The sequence below is a fragment of the Melanostigma gelatinosum genome (assembly GCF_949748355.1).
Source record: "Melanostigma gelatinosum genome assembly, chromosome: 21".
Classification (NCBI taxonomy): domain Eukaryota; kingdom Metazoa; phylum Chordata; class Actinopteri; order Perciformes; family Zoarcidae; genus Melanostigma; species Melanostigma gelatinosum.
This window is the reverse complement of record NC_136654.1, coordinates 21,072,301-21,093,065: the sequence shown is the minus strand read 5'-3', so window position 1 is coordinate 21,093,065 and position 20,765 is coordinate 21,072,301. Positions and strand designations below refer to the sequence as shown.

The window sequence follows — 20,765 nt, the reverse complement described above, 5'->3', positions numbered from 1 at the left end:
AATCTCTGGATGTAGAGGTCACAACATCAAACGTCATAATCTGGTGGGTGCTCCTGTTGGAAGATCACAATTACTAAAAATGCCAGCAATGAGATGTTGTGTTTCCGGTTAATGTCACATGCCATATACAATAGTCAGACATAAAACAAAATCATCTTGTTCAACAATTATGTAAATAAGCAGGTTAAGTCTCAGACTCAATAAAACCAGGTTACATCATTTACAAAAAGGACAACGCAAGCTGTGATTTGCCTTTAATACTGTCGCTACAAAGTCGTCAAATTAAAGTAAAAATTATATAACATTTAATGGCCATAATTTGCAAAACTTTAACAGCTCTGCATGTCGCAATACAATCTATACAGTCCTAATGAATCCACAGCGATATATCGTGTTTTGAGACCCGTTTTAACCCTGAAACATTAAATCTGAGCTTACTATCACTCTGAACTCACCATGTATGTGGGGTTTTTGAAAGACGCAAAACTGTCGTCCTCAATGGGTTCAAACTGCTGGAAAGAGGAGAAATGAAATGCCTCAATAATTAAGGACAAAAACAAGCACACGTGTTCACACATGCACATACAAAGACTTCACATCACAGTTAGATATTCCATATCAGACATTTAGCTGCTCATAATAAAACATTCACATCATGTAATGAACTATGTTTTCAGATATTGAGCAATAAACACGGTGTCATGGCTACCTGTGTGCTCGAAGCAGCTGGTGGTGTAGAAGCGACGTCAACGTCTCCTACGTCCGAGCCGTATGCCGGGTTCTCAAAAGGCTCCTAAAATGGCCACAAGGTGGACAAATTCAAACTGGCTTAAAGGAATATCAGTCAGTACGAACTGAAGACCTGACATCTACTCTTGATTCAACGACTGACAAAAACAATGTGATTTATTACGTAATAATCGATATTTCTCCCTCCCTATTTCTGTAGTGTGGTGTGGTATTTCAGAATGAAGCCTTGGAGTTATAAGATAGATACATAATTTTTCTGGGACATTAAAATCGGTGACGAATGTGAAACTGACCTCGTTGACAGTGGCAGGTTTGTCGGCACTTCTTGTGGGCTCGTCCGCAACTTTAACTTCTTCCACATACAAAGGGTTATCTATGTTCTCCTGAGCAAGGAAACACAGGACAAGACCAGCCAATCAAAATACAGCAACATCTGAAGCTTATCATCTAACACTATAGAGGTGATGTGCTGCATTATGCTTCCACATTTCTTGGTACTACCCTGTGGCGTATAATTTAAAAGTGTTGCCATGGAGCATGTCATATATATATGCAGCCATCATCATGTTAATCTCTACAGGCGAGCAGTGCTTTCTGTTTATGGACCTGGTTTGATTCATCAGGAGCGAAGGTTGCGTCCGCCGTCCTCGTGGCCGCAGGTTGTTCTCCAGCTTCATACGCTGGGTTCTCAAAACTCTTCCCCTCCGTTTCCGCCATGGACACAGACATGCAGGGAACCTGACATCAGACGACAAGTAGACGCAACGGGTTGACAACCACGATAGCTCCTTCTTTATCCGATTGGTTAGCCATCAGCCATGTTTCTATTCAACCGTCAAACTCATTTTAAGCAAACTTTTGTAATGTCACAAGCCCCGCGGAGGCTTCAAATGCCTTGCAATGCTCAAAACTTAAAAATGCACATAATAATACGGAACTGGAAACATAGCTAGAGAAATGTTTGGTATGAAACATTTGCTTCTGTCATAATAGGGATGCCCCCCTCGCTCCCAATCCACCTCCATTAGCAGTAAGAGAGAGGATGAAGAAAATGTTTTGGCAATATAGAAGAACCAATAAGAGTATCAATAAAGAACCACACGAATGAGTAGCATCAATGATAGTACTAGTTTATATAAAATACTGACGATACCCATCCCTGGTCATGAATGGCTGTTTTGCTTTGCAACCTACCGCTTCAAAATTCAGCCTCGTGTCACTCTCCTCTGCTGTTGATGCGTTTGGAGACGAACCATTTCTAGAAATGAACAAGAAACAAAGATAATTCAGCTGTAACACGATGCTGTTCATAGCATACCAACGTACAACGATCACATTCATTTGAATTCTGTGGTGGAAGAAGAAAACTAAGAAAATAAATATTTCGAAAATCAATTTTCTGACAGAATATCACCTGAAGCTTGGGAGGTTGGGCATGGATGGCATGCTGGGCCAGTTGCTCCGTACTCTCTCCAGCAGGTTGGACTTCCCCCTGGCAGCGTAGACCAGAGCAGCCAGCAGAAACACAATCACCGCCGTCACCCCGATCGCTATTCCAACTGAGATGGAAGCACGGAGGAGGGAGCGAAAGGCAGCTTGTTAATAGCATAGTTAATAAGAGATAAAGCTTAAAGTTTGAATGCTGGAATGTTATTATGCTATGAAATCAAATATACTCGAGGATGCGACCACGTTGTATATGTTTGTCTGGCAGGTCTCTCCAATCCAGTCTGGAGGACATCTGTGAAACAAAATACAAACATTAGAGTTGTAACATTTCAAATTTACAAAATGTGTCGACTAATAAATATTGATGCACAAACAAACTAACTACTCAGTTTGTTGTATTTGTATTATCTTGTGTATGAATATATTTTTCTATACGTATTTTCAATTTATGGTTGTAAAAACGAAAACATTTCTTACATGCAAAGAGCCTCGTTGTCATCAAAGTAGCAGGTTCCTCCATTTTGACACTGACACGGTGGGGGCATGGTGGGCGGCGGATCAAACCCTGAAATCAATTTATAGGAACAACAATCAGAACATTGAAAGGAACTTCTCTGCCTCAGGGCAATATAAATGATACCACTGGGACATCAACAGGTATGTAACTGCCGATCATGTATACTGTACTACAGATTCACGACTCTATAAAAGTTCCTCTCTGTCCGCTGTAATTAAAAGACTACTTCTGAGGGAAATAAATAGTTGCTTTCTCACCAGCATCACATTCGGTGTTACTGCCGGGGATGAAGCTGGTGCCCTGGGGGCAGGCGCAGGTGTAACCTCCCGGCCGGAGCAAACACAGGTGGCTGCAAGTGTCCTTACACGGATTCCTCACTGCAGAGACATCGATTACTTCATTTCAATCAGTAAATGAAAAAGAATCCACAGAAAAACAAAAGGCAAACATGATTGTATTATGGTGATATATACTGTAAACAAAGACCCCATGCACTCTCGACTCTGTGCTTAATGCAGCACTGTATGTGTGACTGTGCGTGCAGCTTACTAGCTATGGAGTCGTATCTCTGCTGCTGGTACACAGAGACCTGGGTCAGCCACGGCCCGGCGGTCAACAGCTTGGTTTTGGGTCCGCGGCCAAACTTGTCCTGCCGGAACACCTCGCCTTTCTCCTGAGTACTCCAGTAAACGTGGTCCTCGAACACACTCACACTGAAGGGGTTTCTCACGTCTAGGCAATGAAATGTGAACATGTTAACAGAGCCCCAAATGATGGAGAGAGATACTAAATGTATGGAATATGGATGGATGATGAGAGCTCTTGAGGATTACTGGAATTCCTTAAAACTAATATCACATATGAAATATACCTAATAATTCAGTCTCACACTTCACATTTCTACTCTTTGACGACCGTCCTTCCTAATCCTCACCAATGTAGACGGCAGTTCTGCGGCCGTCTCCTGAAGGCAGAACAGACTCTATGCGGCTTTCCTTGGAGTCGGACCAGTAGATTCTGTCGTCGTTGGTGAAGTCGATTGACAGACCGGTGGGCCAACCCAGGCCATCGGCCACCAGGACCTTCCTCTCTTGACCGTCCAGCCAAGAGTGCTCGATCTTGGCTGCGTCCCCACGGTCTGCCCAGTACAACATCCTGTACAAACGACAGATTGGAGTTCTGGGCTCTGACATGTTGTGTTAATGTGCCTCCATCACAATGTGAAATTCTCCAACATGAGAATGTCCATAAGAGTTGAAAAATACAAAACTGTCTGCCACGTGTTACCAAGTTTTCGTTAAAAAAACGTTCCACAACTATTTCAAGTGAAACACAGTCCTACTAGCAAATAAAACCAGGTGTAAACTATATTTACTGGTTCCTTAAAGTCAGGTGTGGTAGGCCTGTCTGTCTTACCCCAGTCGTGGGTTGACGGCCACGGCAGACGGGTTGCCTAGCTCAGTCTTGACCAGTTGCTTCCTGTAGCGTCCGTCCAACATGGCCACTTCTAACCTCTTTAATCTGGAGTCTGCCCAGTAAAGGTTCCTACGGGCAAAAGAATGACAAAACTAAACACAAAATATGTTTTGACACATCAATAAGAAAATAAAGATTCTTTATCAATCAGCACTTTTACGGATTAAGGCTTTTTTATTTTGCATCACATTCATGTAAATAAAAAAAAAAGTAAAAAACGAATCATCAGGTTGAAGGCATCAGGGTAAGTTCAGACGCACCTGCCAACCCAGTCCACCGCGATGCCGTCTGGGCTGGTGATGTATTTGATGCCGAGGTCAACAGCAGCACCGATGTTGTTGCTGCCGTCATCCACTGAAGGTATGTATGCTCTCTTAATGGCACCTGCTACCGAGTCCTTACTGGCCACAGTGAAATACACCATACCTGAGAAAAGAGCATCACCACATACGTTTATTCACATCGAAGATGTGTCTTTAATGTATTTTGTGTCTATTCGTATCTAGTATTGATCTGTGTGTGACCTACTGAGGCCAGTGTTGTTGTGGTCCCAGTCGTAGTCCAGAGCCATGATGCGGTCCTCTTCTTGTAGGAAGTCGTAGTAGGTCTCCGTCTGTAGGTTGAACCTCCGGATACGAATGTTCTCTGGTAGGAGCAGCAAGGGAGTCGCTCCTGAGGGAGACAGAGACATTTACACTTAAAACTGTTTTTGCCATTCTTAAAAAATATCGATTGAACAGATCAAACTCATTTGTGACTTACGACTCTTAATTATATCTCAGTGAAGTAGAAACAAAAGGATGTCGCTCGAGCCTAAACGTAAACTCATTGAACGTTTGTTCTCACCCTCAGCCTCGCACATGTTGCCGTTGCCCACTCTCCGGTAGCCGGGGGCACACTCGCAGTCATAGCCGCCCTTTGTGTTCTTGCAGACCTGAGGACAGGTGCCGTACACCTCACACTCATTGATGTCTGTGGAAGGAAGAAGAGATTGTGAGAAAGAGTTCAGCTTTTCTACAGTTGCACCCATCAGATCTTTAACTGGAATGATGACACTTCATTATGATATTTTTGAGTACTTTTCGTAGAATTCTAAAAACGTGCTTCAAGAATACTATCAAGGGCACCGTGTGTGTGTGTGTGTGTGTGTGTGTGTGTGTGTACACGTACCCAGGCAGGTGTAGGTGCTGTCTGGGTCCACGCTGTATCCGGGCCTGCAGGAGCAGATGAAGCCGGTGCCGTTCAGGTTGGTGCACTCGTGCTGGCACAGCTTCTCTTCACAGTTGCGTTCATGGCCAAAATCTGGAGCCAGACAGCACAGAGCTCATTTAGGACACAATGTAACAAACAATGTAAGAGCTGCTCCATGAAATGCAACAATGGTTTTGTTTACATGGGCAGAATAATTCAACAATTGACGATATTCCGAGTCACCTTTATGACCGGACCTCCATGTGTCGATGAATAACTCGGCCAACAGGATATTTATGTCCACCTATGTAATAGCTATAATAATGGCGTAAACATCTCCATTTTCTTTTTAATTGGAGAATGCAATGTGCTTTCGTACAAGACCACATTCCATTTTCAGAATTATGCAACATGTACGTCATAAATATGAGATCTTTTTCTTGTTATTTTACAATCCTTTTGGGGCTGTTGGTGAATGGAAAGCACTGCTGTCGTCTGTAATTTGATCTGCTATTATCTGTGCACATAACGCAGCAATAATCATGTTCAATACTGAACCAAAACATCTTAAATCTCTACTTTAAAATTGTGAAGATGCAGTTGTCTGTGATTTTTAACCCTTCAGGGGATAACTGCAAGGTCACATTAAACAGCAACATTTTATAACTGAATTTAAACTGACATTAAAAGAGGACACCTCCAGTGAAGTGAGTGTTTTTGTAGTCGTGATACTCACTGCAGCCTAATTCGTCCGTGCGGTCCCCACAGTTGTCATTGTGGTCACACACGTACGGCAGGGCCACACAGTGTCCGTTGGTGCATTTGAACTCTTCCAGTGTGCAGGGCGGCAGCGTGGGCGTGCGGCCTGAGAGGGACACAGTTAGAATGAGTCATCAACATACATGTAAGTACACCGTCTGGTCGAACGTTGAATTCGGAGCTTTCTCTCCAGTCAATGGACTATGTTCACTAAATGACTTATGCAATTCAAGGCCTCTCCACATATCCCCCCCCGTATGTCTTTACTCACAGACAACAAATGGCATTAGATGAGGTAGCCGATATCCACCTCTTCTCCAAACCAAAATATTTGATCTGCTCTCAAAATAATTTGCCGTGATTGATGTTTCAGCTGATTGTGTAACAATTCTAGAAAACAGACTAGTTCCTTATCCCTTGTATGTTTCAGGCTTTGTGTGCTTTGCAGACGCCCTAATGTCATTTGGGGATTTCCCATTTCAGTGGCCTCAGAGGGGACATTTCAGGAGGCATTGGTGATGTTCCGACTAATCCTCGGGGACGCCAGAAACTGATGAGCGTTACATTTTCTGAACCTGAATTTATTACAAATCTGGTTCCAGCTATGTTTAGAAAGAAGAGGAAAAAAAGCACAACATTCTTTAATATAAAGAAACAACTGTATCGAATTGTTCACAAAGCCTAATTTATTGTGCGCACACAATTATTATGCTGTTTTTGTATATTAACATTTTTATGCCTCACAAAAACAGTTTGACTACTTTTAACTATTTTTACCAACGTCATTTTTTTTATTATTTCTTTACAATTCTTTTGATAATATAGCAACAATCTGACGTCTTATAGCTTGTTGTTCAGCTCTTGCCTGTAAATAAAGCTACAGTACAGTTTCCTTGGGTTAAGTTTGCTTATTTGTTTCGCTTGATATCTTTGTTTGGCTTTGTCTCAGCGTCTGCATATTTGTCCTCTGCACGGTCTTCAAGTTTACTGAGAGCTAATTGGTCACAATTATAATCCTCAACAATGGCCGTGACTTTTTAAAGGCCTCGGTTGATACAGTCTTTGGCCCCTTTGCTTTGAAACACTGCTTGAAAATGCTTTCCTTCTGCCACATAGCACGAGCAATATTTATATACAAAATAGCCCGGGTTAACGAAACAGATTGAGGCGTGTGCGTGAGTCTTACAGAGTTCTTCCTTCTCGTCACTGCCGTCTCCACAGTCGTCCTTCTGGTTGCACAGCAGGCCGGAGTAGATGCAGTAGCTGTTTGCACAGCGGAACCTGGACGGCATCTCACAGGTGATACTCACTGATCAAACACACACAAATCTCAGTTCAGACAAACCTCTGCGAGAATACAGTATTAAGAACACACAGCTACTTTCAAACATGTATTTAACTGTCTCGTCTCTACATCTTTGTTGACTTAATTATGAGGCAGAATCAACGGGAAAGACTGTTGTAGAGCTCTTAGATTAATTCCCGATAGATTTGGGGTAAGAATTGTAACGTGCTTTAAGGGATGAATGATGATCTCAATCACAGAATTACAGAGAAAATACTTTTCACAGGACTTTGTCTTATACAATACACAAAATGTTTCTCACAGCATAAACTGAGCTGTTCGTCAGAGCGGTCCCCACAGTCATTCACTCCATCACACACAAAGCCCTGGCTCACGCACAGATGGTTCGCACACTCAAACTGGTTTTGAGGGCACCAACGGCCTCCTGGGTAACGAGTAGCTGTTGGGGTATGAAAAAATAGTTAATCGCTGATGTCAATTGTTGGTCGATTTTTGACCAAAGACACACAGAAACAAAATACAAGTGCACTAAAACGCTGTAGGGGCCGGGCACTTAGCCATTCGTTTTCATGCCGTTTACTTACGACAGCTGGTCTCATCTGACAGGTCCAGACAGTCCGGCCGGCCATCACACTGCAGGGCAGCAGGGACACAGTGACCCGAGTCACACTGGAAATAACCTGGACGACACGTCTGCAGCTCTGGAAGAGAGCCAGGTGGTAACGAGTGTTGTTTATGACAGAAAACATTTCAAGGGAACGAGTTGGTGATGCACCGCCCGCTCACCGCAGTCTCGTTCGTCTGAGTTATCCCCGCAGTCGTTGTCGTGGTCACACACCCAGTTTCCAGGGATGCACTGTGCGCTGTCACATCGAAACTCACTTTCAGAGCAAGGCCTTGGCTCTATCGACCACAATCATCAGAAGAAAGAGACGCATAACTTCAGTATGAAATCAGAGTACGGTCTTACTCGTCGTGCATACACCACACAGGCTCAAAATATATAAAGAAGCTGTTTTTTTAAAGATGATTTGAGTCTACAGTGTGGGATAGTGTATAATAATAATATATAGTGTCAACCAGCATTGAAACATAACCCAAATATAAGACTAAACTGAAGGAAAAGAAATAATTAAATTGTTTAACCCTGGTGGACACATGACTCTTGCTTGATTTGCTGTAACAAAATATGGAGTACGACGCTCACGGCAATTTCTTTCATCTGAGCTGTCGCCACAGTCGTCGGTGCCATCACACTGCCAGCGGATGGGGACACAGCGGTGGTTGTCACATCGGAAATCTCCCAGAGGATCACAGGTCACCTCCTCTGTTGGAAGACAAAGTCAGAAATGCACAGATAAAAAGATGATTCAACATACAGTACGGTCAATAAGACCCCATATTCAAAACCCCAGATAAGCTCAGACAACAAATACATACATACAACGTTCTGTGCATTGTCTTTATCAGATATTGAATGTTTTCCTGCCTATTTAAAAATGGTGAGTAATACTGTGTTAATGGTATGTAACTGTGGAAAAGTCATACTGCTATTTATAATTTGTTGTTTCGAACAGTACAGTTCTCTTTTTATCCCGAAGAAGCTCCTTAACATTTTTAAAGCATAAAACATATACAGTAATACACCGTATTTATTACTAAAGTAGATCCTCCTCATCGAGTGCAGTCATTGTTAAAACTCTGCCTTCACATAGCATAGCACAGCACAGCACAGCACAGTACAGTACTGACCACAGCCTTGCTCGTCACTGTTGTCGATGCAGTCATTGGTGCCGTCACAGCGGGCCCACTGAGGAATACAGCGGTAATTTGTCTTGCAGGAGAACTCAGTGTCCTCATCACACTTGTAGCCTGGACCCACTGGACAGATAAAGAAAGAGAGACACGAGACATGGCACAGAAGTGAGGATGGTGAGTGAGAGACAGTGAAATGTTACAAGGTGACAAGAACATAAAGACAAGAAATGAGACGGTGAGTATGGAGGATGAGGGGGGAAAACATCAATAGATTGTGCCTCTTAAATTTTGAAAAACAATACATCATTAATTCTCTTGAGACATGGATGAGTCGAGGTTGATTATATACAAAACTGAAAAACATAAATCTATGCTTGATTAAACTGTCAGCTCTGTTTTGCCACAGTGACCAAACGTCTCTGCCACCAGTTTGAAAATAGAGAAACTAAGCTTGTAAAATCGAGATATGCAGCTACACCTGGCTTCTAGGCGAGCTATGTCCCTCGTTCAAGCCCCACCCACAAGTTGCCGGGATTGATTCTCACATATGTGACGTATGAAACCCTGGCTGTGTGACTCTGTGTTTTCTGAGACTGTAATAAAAACAATGCAGAAAGGCTAAGCCATGGCATTAACGGCTTATTTTGCAGTGTATATATACATATGTGTGATTAGATCATTGGTTTAGGTAGTGTATTGTGTCATTTTATTATTTGATTCATTAAAACTGCCATTTCATAATAAACCACTTACTGCAGGTTTCATAAGGCTCATCAGATCCATCCCCACAGTCGTCCTGAGCGTCACACACGTAGTTGGAGGGCAGACAGCGCCCGTTGGCACACTGGAACTGTCCCGGTCGGCACGTCTTCTGCGAACAAGTCTCTGCGTCCTCGTCGCTGCCATCAGAGCAGTCGTTCCTTCCGTCGCAGTGCCAGGACACGGGGATGCAGTTCTTGTTTTTACATTGGAACTGGTTTTCTTGGCATCGGTGGTCACCTAAGGGGTGAAGACTGCAGCTTGAGTTGTGTTTGAAAACATCTGTCTGAGCTAATTCCTAAGTGTGAGGGCTTCTCATGAGACAAAGGCCCGGCAGAGGCCTTTTCTACCCTGTTGGAGTTAATTTGAGTAAATGTGAATTTTTTTATACTGCAGAGAGCTGCATCCTCGTCTGAACTGTCGGGGCAGTCTGAGTGGCCGTCGCAGATGAAGCCAGGGTAGGTACAGTTGCCATCTTGACACTGGAACTGGCCGATGGGGCAATAACGGGGCGGGCAGGTCTGAGGTTCATCTGAGCCGTCACCGCAATCTGACTGGCCGTCGCACTTCCACCATATAGAAACACACCTATGGACAAGACAGGACACAAACAGGTTAGCTTAGAGAATACAAATGTGACGTTTTATTCTGCAAGATATTTTTTATAATCTATCCTATAGTTCGGCCTTTCGTACTTTTTTATCTTGTCTGCTTTTTTTGTTTTTTGTTTGTTAATATGATTCCGTTTTCTAGTTTTTTTCCTATGTTGTTCAGCCCTAATTTGTATAGCCTGCGTGTAAAATATTGGAAATGTTATAACACAATAATCCCATTCAAGTTCATCATTTTTCAGTGACTTGGATAAAGTTCCCTGTGAAAGGACAGTGAGACTGGCGAGATGAATGGAGTTGTGAGGACTGTGAAATTGGAACAGATGTGATTTTCTATCTGACTGACTTCTCATTGTCTCCACAGCGGAACTGGGTGCTGGAGCAGTCGGCCACACACTGGATCTTAAAGCCCACCATGAGGCCGATGAAGTGATCTGGGCACTGGCAGGTAGCTTGTTGCCCACCAGGGGCAATCAGACACAAGTGACTGCAGGTCAGGTGATGGGAGGAGCAGGGGTTTTCACCTGGGAGATAAGTTGATTAAAAAACGACACATTGGAAAATTCTGAGCTGTCGTCAATTGATACAATAAGAACATAAGCTGCTACATGTCAACTGTACGTACTGCGGGGCTGCCTGTAGGGGTGGTACACGCGAACGTCATATGGTCGATGTGTGTTGTTGCCCATGATTGTGCGCTGTTCGCCGGTGTACTTGTGAGCCTTCTCTACTGTATGTGTGTTCCAGTCCGTCCAGTAAACCCAGTCCTCGAACAGGGACACAGCAAAGACGTGGGGAAGTGTACCAGCGATGGCCCGGTGTCGGTTCTGGCCGTTCAGGTCTGCAAAGCTGGAGGTTGATAGAGTGAAGGGGTTAATACACGTTGAAGGGACTTCACTGGTACTATTATACAGGAACACCTGTTGAAGCGAAACTTGATGGCAACTCAAAATGGACAAATGTCTGACTCTCTGAACTCACTCCAGAAAGTTGAGGTGAGAATCCGCAAAGAAGATCTTGTTGGTGGTGTAGTCTATGGTCAGAGCGCTGGGCCACTGCAGCTTGGTCGTTATAATGGCACTGACATTTTTTCCGTCCATGCCAACTCTGCCGATGTATGCTGTGTCACCCCAGTCAGTCCAGTAAAGCCATCTGGGAAAGAGAAGAGGAAAGACAAAATGATTAAAGAGTATATTGTCGTGGATAATTAGCATTTAAATCTATCAAATAGCTCCAGTAGAAATATCTAATATTGTGTGTGCGTGTGTGTGTGTTTCTGTACCCATATTTGGGGTTAACTGCCACAGCACGAGGCCGGCTGATGAGATAAGTGGAGTTTCCATCAGTGAACTCTCCAGACAGCAGTCGCTTCTGGTAGCGTCCATCCAGCTCCATCACATGGACTGAGCCGTAATAACTGTCCACCCAGTACAACTTCCTGCAACAGACGCAAACGTTTTCACTGAGATCCCTGCAGCCATGTTTCGGTCAGTCAGACTGATTCCATGCTCATAACGGTATTTACAAAAAAAAGTGATATAAGTTAACGGAGCAAAGTTCTCCTGCAGATTTAAAAATAGTTTTTTTTGTATCCGTTTTGTACAAGAGTAATTATCAGAATCAGAATCAGCTTCACTTAGGAGGTAATTGTGAACACATACAAGTCATTTATTGTACAATAAATTATTCACAACACACCTGCCCACCCAGTCCAGTGCCAGGCCTTCAGCTCCTAATATATCGTCCTCTGCCAGCGTCTCCCTGTCAGTCCCGTCGAAACGCATCCGCTCAATCTTTCCAGCCCCGGCATCCAGCCAGTAAAGCCTCTTCTCATAGTCGTCAAAATCTAACGCCACCACATTGGCCAGCCCCTGCAGGACTAAACTCAGATGTGACCCGTCAGTGGTCAAATTGCGGATGTAGTAGCGATTACTGTACAGCAGGTATGGGGCAATGCCACTGTTCTGACGACAGGTGCGTCCATCCGGCTCACGGATGTACCCGGGGGCGCATTTGCAGTGGTACGAGCCAACGGTGTTCTCGCAGATCTGGCTGCAGACGGCGGGTGTGCTGAAACACTCGTCGAGGTCCTCACAGGCTTTGCCATCCGGCATGAGTCGGTAGCCAGGCTGGCAGGAACAGTAGTAACCAGTGAGGGTGTCGGTGCAGAGCTGGGCACACTTGTGGACTGATGGGTTGCGGCACTCATTGACTCCTAAACAGAACAAGAAGGTGAAGTGGAAGAAAGAAAGGTGATACAGATAAATGACAATTCACATCAATATTTTGACATCATGTCATATTTCCGAATCTCTCACCGCAGCCTTTCTCGTCGCTGTTGTCCTGACAGTCCTTTTGTCCGTTGCACACCTTACTGATGTCGATGCACCCGCCCGACTTGCACATGTACTGCTGAGGAGCGCAGGTGGGCTGGGGCGTGATGCACAAGCTCTCCGCTTCATCTGAGCCGTCCATACAGTCGCTCTGCCCATCGCAGGTGAAGGAGGCGGAGATGCAGGCTCCGTTACTGCAGGTGAACTGGTTGCTGCTGCATGTGTCATAGGTGCAGCCCAACTCATCGCTGCCGTCCCCGCAGTCATTCACACGGTCACAGCTGGGGAGGAGGACAAAGTCATTAGACTCTCTTAAGTAACAAGATAATTAGTTTCTGGACTGGAAAAACAATGTCTACTTTTGTTCACTCACACACTCTTCATACTTACTGGTAGGGGAGGAGGATGCAAAGCTTGTTGGAACAGGCAAACTCATTCATATGGCAGGTGCGGTTGGGGCAGTTCTGGAGCTCATCCGCCGCATTGACGCAGTCTTTGTCTCCATCGCACACGAAGCTTAAGGGCACACAGCGCGGGTAGCTGGGAAACCAGGTTGGACAGGTGAACTGGTTGGAACTGCAGGTACGTTGGCCTGAAGGAGACGGAGAGAAGATGAGCAGGGTCGACTGGAGGTGGAAAATTACACATTTAGCTGTAACGATTTTAAGAGCACACGTGATGAAAGTGTACGAGGAGGCAAATGTGGGATGAAGCTGAGGAAAAAAAGAAATTAGCTCAAATATAGTGTATGTTTCGATCTTCTCACACATCTTATACAATAAATAGATACCAGTAGTCCTGTCATACAGTGTAATACATGTCTAGGTGCTATCTCACCACACTGTAGTTCAGGAGCCTCGTCACTGGTGTCCCAGCAGTCATTGTTACCATCACAGACCATTGACTGGGGGATGCAGTTTCCATTTGTACACGTGAACTGGCTGGGACTGCACGTTTTGATTTGATCCTCTGCACAGGAACAAAGAAAGAGAATTGTTTTTACAGATGCCTTCAGAGATCTACTCTAATCGCAGACCGCTAATCAGCAACAAACAGCTGAACATTTTGATTTGAAAGTCAAAGAGAATATCACATGGTAATCACTGACTCATTTGGAAATACACGGCATCTGTTCGGACACACTGACTGCTGGATTTAAAGTAAAATGCACAACTAAATAAAAACTCATTAAACCAACAAGAAATCCTGTTAGGAACACTAAAAGAAAGGTTTGTCACTACAAAGACGAAATCGACGAAGATATCAACATTCTCGCGACAACTCACTACAGGAAAGAGGTTCATCTGTCCCGTCAATGCAGTCTTGGACGGAGTCACACTCCCAGGAGTCGGGGATACACTTCCCTTCGTCGCAGCGGAACTGATCCGGAGAACATGTACGACCCGCTGTAACACAGTAACACAAACTCTTCCATACATCCAGTTCTACTTAATCTACTTAGCAGGTGAAACAAAAACTCTGAAAGTGATACACTTCTTCCCAGCGTGTCTCTCTTTCTTACGCTCTCTCAGTCAGCAGCAGGACTAAATGCTGAGTGTTCGACTTACCGCAGAAGAGAGGATTCTCATCGCTGTTGTCTCCACAGTTGTTGTAGCCATCACACAGGTTTTCAGGGTAGATGCAGATGTTGTTGCGCTCACACTTGACCTGGCCTGCAGGACACAACCTGTCAGCTGGAGAGGAGAGAGGAGGGCAAAGATCAAAACATCAACCATCGAATAAAAAAAACACAGGACACACACTTGTTGTTGATCAGCTTTTTCATCACTCACGGCAGTTGATTTCGTCAGAGGTGGCGTTGTCTCGGCAGTCGTTGTGGCCGTCACAGACAAAGGCTGCACTGATGCAGCGTCCGCTGGCGCAGGTGAACTCGGTCGCCGGGTTACATGTGGGGAAGGGGCAGCCTCGCTCGTCACTGTTGTCTCCACAGTCGTCTGTGTAGTCACAGGTGTAGCCGAGCAGCACGCAGCGCCCGTTGTCACAGGTAAAGTCCGTGGCTGAGCAGGTGTGGAAGGCTGAGCAGGAATAACAAACAGAGCGCTGTGATACTTATGTCTTAAGACTTTCTGTTTATTCTCTTTTTTTTAAAACAAGTAAGGGCTGCAATCCAAAAATGAACAGACATTATAATTTTACCAGTCAAAACAGATAACAAAATACGTGTGTCCCTTTCCCAAGTTGGCATTGCGTGGCACAATTGATATCTAATGGGGGATTAAAATGCCAAAAATCATCAGTGTTTATGGACATTACCTGCAAACAATCTGCTGGCTTACTTGGTTTGTCTGTCAAAATAACCACTCAAAATGGTAACCATCTACTGTCTAAAGTCAGATTAAACCCCATCGCTCACCACACACTCTCTCCAGCTCATCCGATTTATCCTGGCAGTCGTTGTAGCCGTCACACTTCCAGCTCGCTGTGATGCAGTCACCACTGAGACAGGTGAACTGCTCTGGCTGACAGCGTTTCCCTGCGTCTGTGATACAGTCTTTGCCACCGTTGGCCAGGTACCACTTCCCCTGATGAGGACACTGGCACTCTGGGCCCAACGGACCTGCATGGGAGATAATGAGAGGTGAGGGAAATTAAGAAGGTAGAGTCTTTAAAGAATGAGTCTTAATAATTAGTAGCACTGTGTGTCTCTTTGAGTCGTTTAGGACGTTCAGAACTTTCTCTACGTGCTCGTCTGAGTGAGCAAAAGCACTCATTTGAAATACAAAACAGTTACCTGTATTGTCCTTATCATGGTTTAAGCTTCAAGAAGTTGTATGGAAGACTTTCTGGTTTCGATTTTTTTCAGGCACCAAAACATTATGAGTCAAGTGTGTAAAATAAGCCTTGAACAGAAGCAAATTACACGATTTGTCTGGAGAAAGCTGTATTCACAATTTTAGATTTTAAGAGGAAATAATCTGAATAATCACTGTCGGTTGATGTGTCACTCAAACGGAGTATTTGAGGGGATTCGGTGCCTTGCATAGTAGCACCCACAAGGAAGTATTCTTACCAGGAACACAGACATTACTGCAGCCTCCGTTGAACTGCTGACAGGAGCTGGAGCAGCTCTCCTGCTTAGATGCGGCGTAAACGTGGATGTCGTTTGGTCGGTACTTCAGGTCCTGGACCAGCACTGCGAGGCCAGAGCCATCGTCCTTCCCCGCCCTAAAGACGGCTCTCTCAGTCCAGTCAGTCCAGAAGATGTCCTGTTGGAAGACAGTCATGGCATACGGGTACTGGACCCCCTGCAAGATCACTTGTCGGTTGGCACCAGTGAGCGTGGCCCTTTCAATCTTATCTCTGAGGGAAGCAGCAGGGGAGAAGAGTTGTCAAAAAATGTGAGCAGTATGGGATCTGTTGCAACACAGTATCTATCAAAAACTGGACATACAATGAGGCGTCAGCCCAGTAAAGCATCCTTTCTTCATAATCCAGAGACAGGCCATTGGGTGTCGTCAGGCTGCCGGTAATGATCGTGGTCCGGAAGTTTCCACTCAGTGTGGCCCTCTCAATCTTAGCTGGAGAGCCCCAGTCAGTCCAGTAAAGGTAACTGGGAAGAGAAAGCGGAGTAAGAAGGGAGGAGAGGCGCTCCATAGTGAGTACATAAATCATCTATGTCCAATTTGTAGACACTGGTTTGTGAAAATAATGGGCTGTTGCTTTTACCCATAGCAGGGGTCAACAATGATGCCTCTGGGACGGTTTGCATGGGCGACGATTGAGCGGTTCATCCCATCCGCCCCCATGGACTGGACATTGCGGCGATAGTAGTCGGTGAAGTAGAGACGCTTGTTGACCCAATCGTACGCCAATCCCTCTGGGTCATCCAAATCTGAGCAGTGTAACAGAGACGAGAGGGTATCGAAGAAACAGTGAATAACACAATGATTATAAAACAAATTCAAAAAATGAAACGGGGTAAGAGAAGAGAGTGAAATATAAAACAGGAAGAAAAATATATGACAAGATGGATTCCTAACAAAGGGATCATAGCAACAGTTAATGCTCAACTCACTTGTAGCTATGAAGACAGGCGGGTTGGTGATGGATGTAGTGGTGACGTAGCCAATTCTGCTCCGACCAATTCCCAGATACTGGATGAAGAAAATCCTGTTCTCCTTGAAGTCATAATCCAAAGCCATCACGTTGTAGCCCAATGTCACCACTGGATAGGGGGTGCTGTGATCCAGAGGATCTAACCTCAGGCTGTTCAGCGTGTAATCTGTGGTGAAAACTAAAAACTCCTCTTGTCCGTAACCACATGTTACTCCGTTACTAAGCAGCGACCCATGTGCACAACCGCATTTTGGATGCTCCTGGCCCGGCACGGCAAAGCAGAGCTGCTGGCAACGTCCGTTATCTTCTTGACATGGGTTAAAGCCCACCTGGTTGGCAGATGTAGGCTGGACATGAGCGTCAAAGACAGTGACATCCATCAGCCCCTCAAGACTGTCTCGAATGACCTGGTACCATTTAGGGTTCAAAATGCTTTGTTATTTAGTGGCTTGGGCACAGCACATTCACAGCGGGTTCACTCATTTATCAACTAACATCTGCTATCATTACGGTTGTTGTTCTATTGATATGATTCTAATATTTGAGACCACATATGCGTTTCCCCAACAAACTGAGTAAATTAAACACATCGTTTAGTTTCTTCATTATGAGATGTAAAACAGCGTCATCGTGAAAGCTGAAACTGTATTAAATCAAGCAGATTTAACTCTCACCTCCGGCTGGTCGGTATTGGCTGGGTCCTTACTGGCCTGTAAGAGCTTCCCAAGCTTCTTATCCACCCACAGCATGTAGTTTCCGAATATAGCCATCCCTGCTGGCGATGGATACCGGCTCCCATACCGGATGATCTGCCTCTGTGTGCCATCTGTAGCCATCCGGGAGATCATGTCAAGAACGTCATCTGTCCAGTAGAGGAAATCATTGGTGTAATCAACGGTAAGGCCACGAGGCGACGCGAGGCTTTCTGATGCCAACACCGTGCGGTTGGTGCCATCGAGCAGGGCCCGCTCAATCTTGGGCGTTTGGCCACCGTCGGTCCAGAAGAGGTAGCGAAGCTTGGGGCTGACAGCCACGTCACGGGGCTTGTCCTGGGAGGACTTGAGGAGAATCATTCGGTAGGTGGTGTTGATGGCAAGGACCTCCAGGAAGGTCTCGCTCTCAAAGGCATTGGTGAAGTATAAGTTGCCTGAGAAAGTTAATGCAGAGACGAGGATAAGATTACTGCAAGCAGACAGACACACAACTATAGTGCCCGACACAGTAACATACGGTTTGAATTGTGCATGAAATGAATACACTTGAGTGAAATATTATGCATGAATTTATTTATACAAGTTTTAGTTAATATCTTTGCCCCTTGAGCCTGTATTTGTAAAGATAATGGATGAAAGACGGGAAGGTTGAGGCTTCATACCCGCAACCCAGTCTACAGCAAGGCCCTGGATGCCTCCTTTTCCAACGCCCGAGTTGAGGACCGTGCTGTATTGCCCCCCATCTGTTTTGGCCCTGAAGATGCCCTTGTAGGAGGTGGAGGTGCTGTTGTCAGTCCAGTATACAAAGCCAGATTCAATATGGAGGTCCAACTTGCCCTTAATGGAGTAGGAAGCTGCAAAAAAAATAAAAAATGCGACTTGTATCAACTGATCATTTTGTATTTATAGCGAACAATTCACAACACTGTAATGCAGAACAACACTTAAGCCGACATACTTCCACCGACAGGCACCATAGCCTCAGAGTGGTCGGAGCTGTTTATGTGGAAGCCACGGATGTACTTGGTAGTGGAGACAACTGCGAAAGATTCATACTGTTCGCAGCGTGAGGCATCTTGAGACGGGTTGAAGCCCGTGGTGCAGGCACAGGTTTTCTGATTGTCTGGTTTGGGTAGACAGAGGTGGGGACAGCCGCCGTTGTTGGAGCTGCAGGCGTTGGTGGTCCCTACTGAGTCTGAAGTGGGAGAGAGAACGATATTGGTGGAAGTGAGCATTACTGGGTCATATGACCCCTTGGTGCTGTAATGCACTCGACATTTAACGAACATCTGAAGAAGGCAACGAGGCTGCAGTCTTTCTCCAACAACAAATGTTTTTGTGCTGTGCGGAATATCCGATTTACAATTTCAACGGTATGTAAAAGAAAATCTTTTATTTTGATCTAAACTGAGCAAGATTGGATCTTCATGTATAAAAATACATGGTGCACTATGAATATTCTGAAAAACATGTCTGACTTGCTACTATCCACTACAGTTGTAATTAATAGAGCATTTCAAACATACTAATTCCTCCATTTATCACTGGGTGAAAGAGAAAAAAAAAAAAACACTGAAGAGCAATGCCGATTTTAATGGTAAAAGTCCTTATCAACACAAAAGCTACACTCAAAAGATGAAATACTTATGATGGCGTCCTTGAGGAGGACACGACTTATCTGTTGCGTAATACGACAAGTCCAGAAGAAAACATCATAAAAACTCAAGGACAGACATCTCTGGTTTAAATAAAAAAACATGCGAGTGCACATACCGTCTCTGGCGTGCACTTTGAGGGCGCGCAGGCCAGACATGCCGCTCCTCATCACCAACATATTAGCACCGCTGTCTTTGTCCACCCTCTCAATGACCTCGTAGTCCAGGTCGGTGTAGTACAGGTGGCTCTGGTAGACCGTCAGCCCCCATGGGTGGGACAGGCCACTCACCACAATCACCCGGGTTACTCCGTCCATGGTGCCACACTCAATCTGGGCAAAATAAGGACGGAGAGCAAAGAGGAACATGGTTACTGAAAGGAGTTAAATCAGCACCAGTATGAAGTTGAAACTACGAGTACAAGAATAGCAGAAGAGGTAACATGAGAATAAAAAATAAAAAAGGTTTATTGCGGTGGAAATGACCTGTTGTATATTTCCATTAAGTATTAAAGAGATAACCAGGTATAGTATAGTGTACATACCACCCCCGAGCCCGCCACACCCCAGTACAGTTTCATGGTAGAGATGTCAGCGGCGATCAATCCTATGTTTGCCAGGTTGCCCGTGTAGAGGGTTTTGAGGTTTCCTCCGTCCATGTCAGCACTGCCGACCTTTGGAGGAACTCCATTGTCCGACCCCTTGTCTGTCCAAAACATTTTCCTGTGAAGGGAATATGTGAATGTGAGAAACAAAGAGTCAAACAATGCGTCCGTGCTCATGCTGTTTGTATCAAAAGGTTTTTAAATCGAGTTTTTTGTAAAATTAATTCTGAATATTCATACAGAGAGTGATTCTTTTTTTACATGTTGTACAAACATGTTAAGAGACAACCACAAATGACATATTACTGTTTATAGCTTTGGATGGGTTGTTCATATGGCAGGGAACATGATTGAGATGGATATGTTGTTGATGGAGAAATAAATCCTCTTAATTTCCAATTAGTTGATGATCTTTCCAACAATTCCACCACTTTGTCCTTGTCAGCCTGCTGTTGTCTGCTTAATTAATGCAGTCCCATTAATCAGGTCCTGGTCTATTGGTTCTGTCTTTCCAGTGCTCGCCTTTGGAAACAGACGTAATTTAAATATGTTGGGCCATTTTAACCACAGACACTTTATGATTTCTTCTTTTCATTGTTTTCCCCCCATGCCACTGAATAAAAGTGATCGAGCAAACGCTTCATTAAACTGAGGTTTTACCCTCGAGCTGGATCCAGGGCTATTCCAAAGGGCTCTCCTGTTCCCTCCGGTTTACCGGTGGAGATGATGAGGGTCTTCCTATAGTGCTGGTCTCCATCCACACGGATAACCTTGGTGAAGTGCAAACCTTTGTTTATTTACTTGCAC

The 20,765-nt window shown here is 44.7% G+C and overlaps 1 protein-coding gene across 1 annotated transcript in view; it reads right to left on the bottom strand.

Annotated features, from left to right (window-relative positions):
• Positions 1-440: 440 nt before the first annotated feature.
• lrp2b (low density lipoprotein receptor-related protein 2b) overlaps positions 441-20,765 on the bottom strand; it is a gene marked incomplete at both ends in the record, with an annotated part of 34,616 nt that continues 14,291 nt past the window's right edge. The window contains 47 exons of the mRNA XM_079292832.1: positions 441-512; positions 710-793; positions 1,044-1,133; positions 1,357-1,488; positions 1,945-2,008; positions 2,165-2,309; positions 2,427-2,491; positions 2,677-2,764; positions 2,974-3,093; positions 3,266-3,448; positions 3,651-3,871; positions 4,133-4,261; positions 4,453-4,618; positions 4,721-4,864; positions 5,039-5,164; positions 5,363-5,494; positions 6,120-6,248; positions 7,329-7,451; positions 7,750-7,887; positions 8,033-8,149; positions 8,235-8,351; positions 8,656-8,775; positions 9,201-9,329; positions 9,960-10,205; positions 10,357-10,553; positions 10,923-11,100; positions 11,202-11,425; positions 11,558-11,728; positions 11,859-12,014; positions 12,275-12,791; positions 12,895-13,190; positions 13,300-13,501; positions 13,747-13,878; positions 14,196-14,315; positions 14,478-14,603; positions 14,703-14,945; positions 15,284-15,487; positions 15,941-16,230; positions 16,322-16,480; positions 16,597-16,762; positions 16,946-17,393; positions 17,661-18,133; positions 18,362-18,553; positions 18,658-18,894; positions 19,473-19,686; positions 19,899-20,076; positions 20,619-20,728. Coding sequence (XP_079148958.1) covers positions 441-512; positions 710-793; positions 1,044-1,133; positions 1,357-1,488; positions 1,945-2,008; positions 2,165-2,309; positions 2,427-2,491; positions 2,677-2,764; positions 2,974-3,093; positions 3,266-3,448; positions 3,651-3,871; positions 4,133-4,261; positions 4,453-4,618; positions 4,721-4,864; positions 5,039-5,164; positions 5,363-5,494; positions 6,120-6,248; positions 7,329-7,451; positions 7,750-7,887; positions 8,033-8,149; positions 8,235-8,351; positions 8,656-8,775; positions 9,201-9,329; positions 9,960-10,205; positions 10,357-10,553; positions 10,923-11,100; positions 11,202-11,425; positions 11,558-11,728; positions 11,859-12,014; positions 12,275-12,791; positions 12,895-13,190; positions 13,300-13,501; positions 13,747-13,878; positions 14,196-14,315; positions 14,478-14,603; positions 14,703-14,945; positions 15,284-15,487; positions 15,941-16,230; positions 16,322-16,480; positions 16,597-16,762; positions 16,946-17,393; positions 17,661-18,133; positions 18,362-18,553; positions 18,658-18,894; positions 19,473-19,686; positions 19,899-20,076; positions 20,619-20,728 — 8,313 coding nt within the window. The remainder of the gene's footprint in view (positions 513-709; positions 794-1,043; positions 1,134-1,356; positions 1,489-1,944; positions 2,009-2,164; positions 2,310-2,426; positions 2,492-2,676; positions 2,765-2,973; positions 3,094-3,265; positions 3,449-3,650; positions 3,872-4,132; positions 4,262-4,452; positions 4,619-4,720; positions 4,865-5,038; positions 5,165-5,362; positions 5,495-6,119; positions 6,249-7,328; positions 7,452-7,749; positions 7,888-8,032; positions 8,150-8,234; positions 8,352-8,655; positions 8,776-9,200; positions 9,330-9,959; positions 10,206-10,356; positions 10,554-10,922; positions 11,101-11,201; positions 11,426-11,557; positions 11,729-11,858; positions 12,015-12,274; positions 12,792-12,894; positions 13,191-13,299; positions 13,502-13,746; positions 13,879-14,195; positions 14,316-14,477; positions 14,604-14,702; positions 14,946-15,283; positions 15,488-15,940; positions 16,231-16,321; positions 16,481-16,596; positions 16,763-16,945; positions 17,394-17,660; positions 18,134-18,361; positions 18,554-18,657; positions 18,895-19,472; positions 19,687-19,898; positions 20,077-20,618; positions 20,729-20,765) is intronic.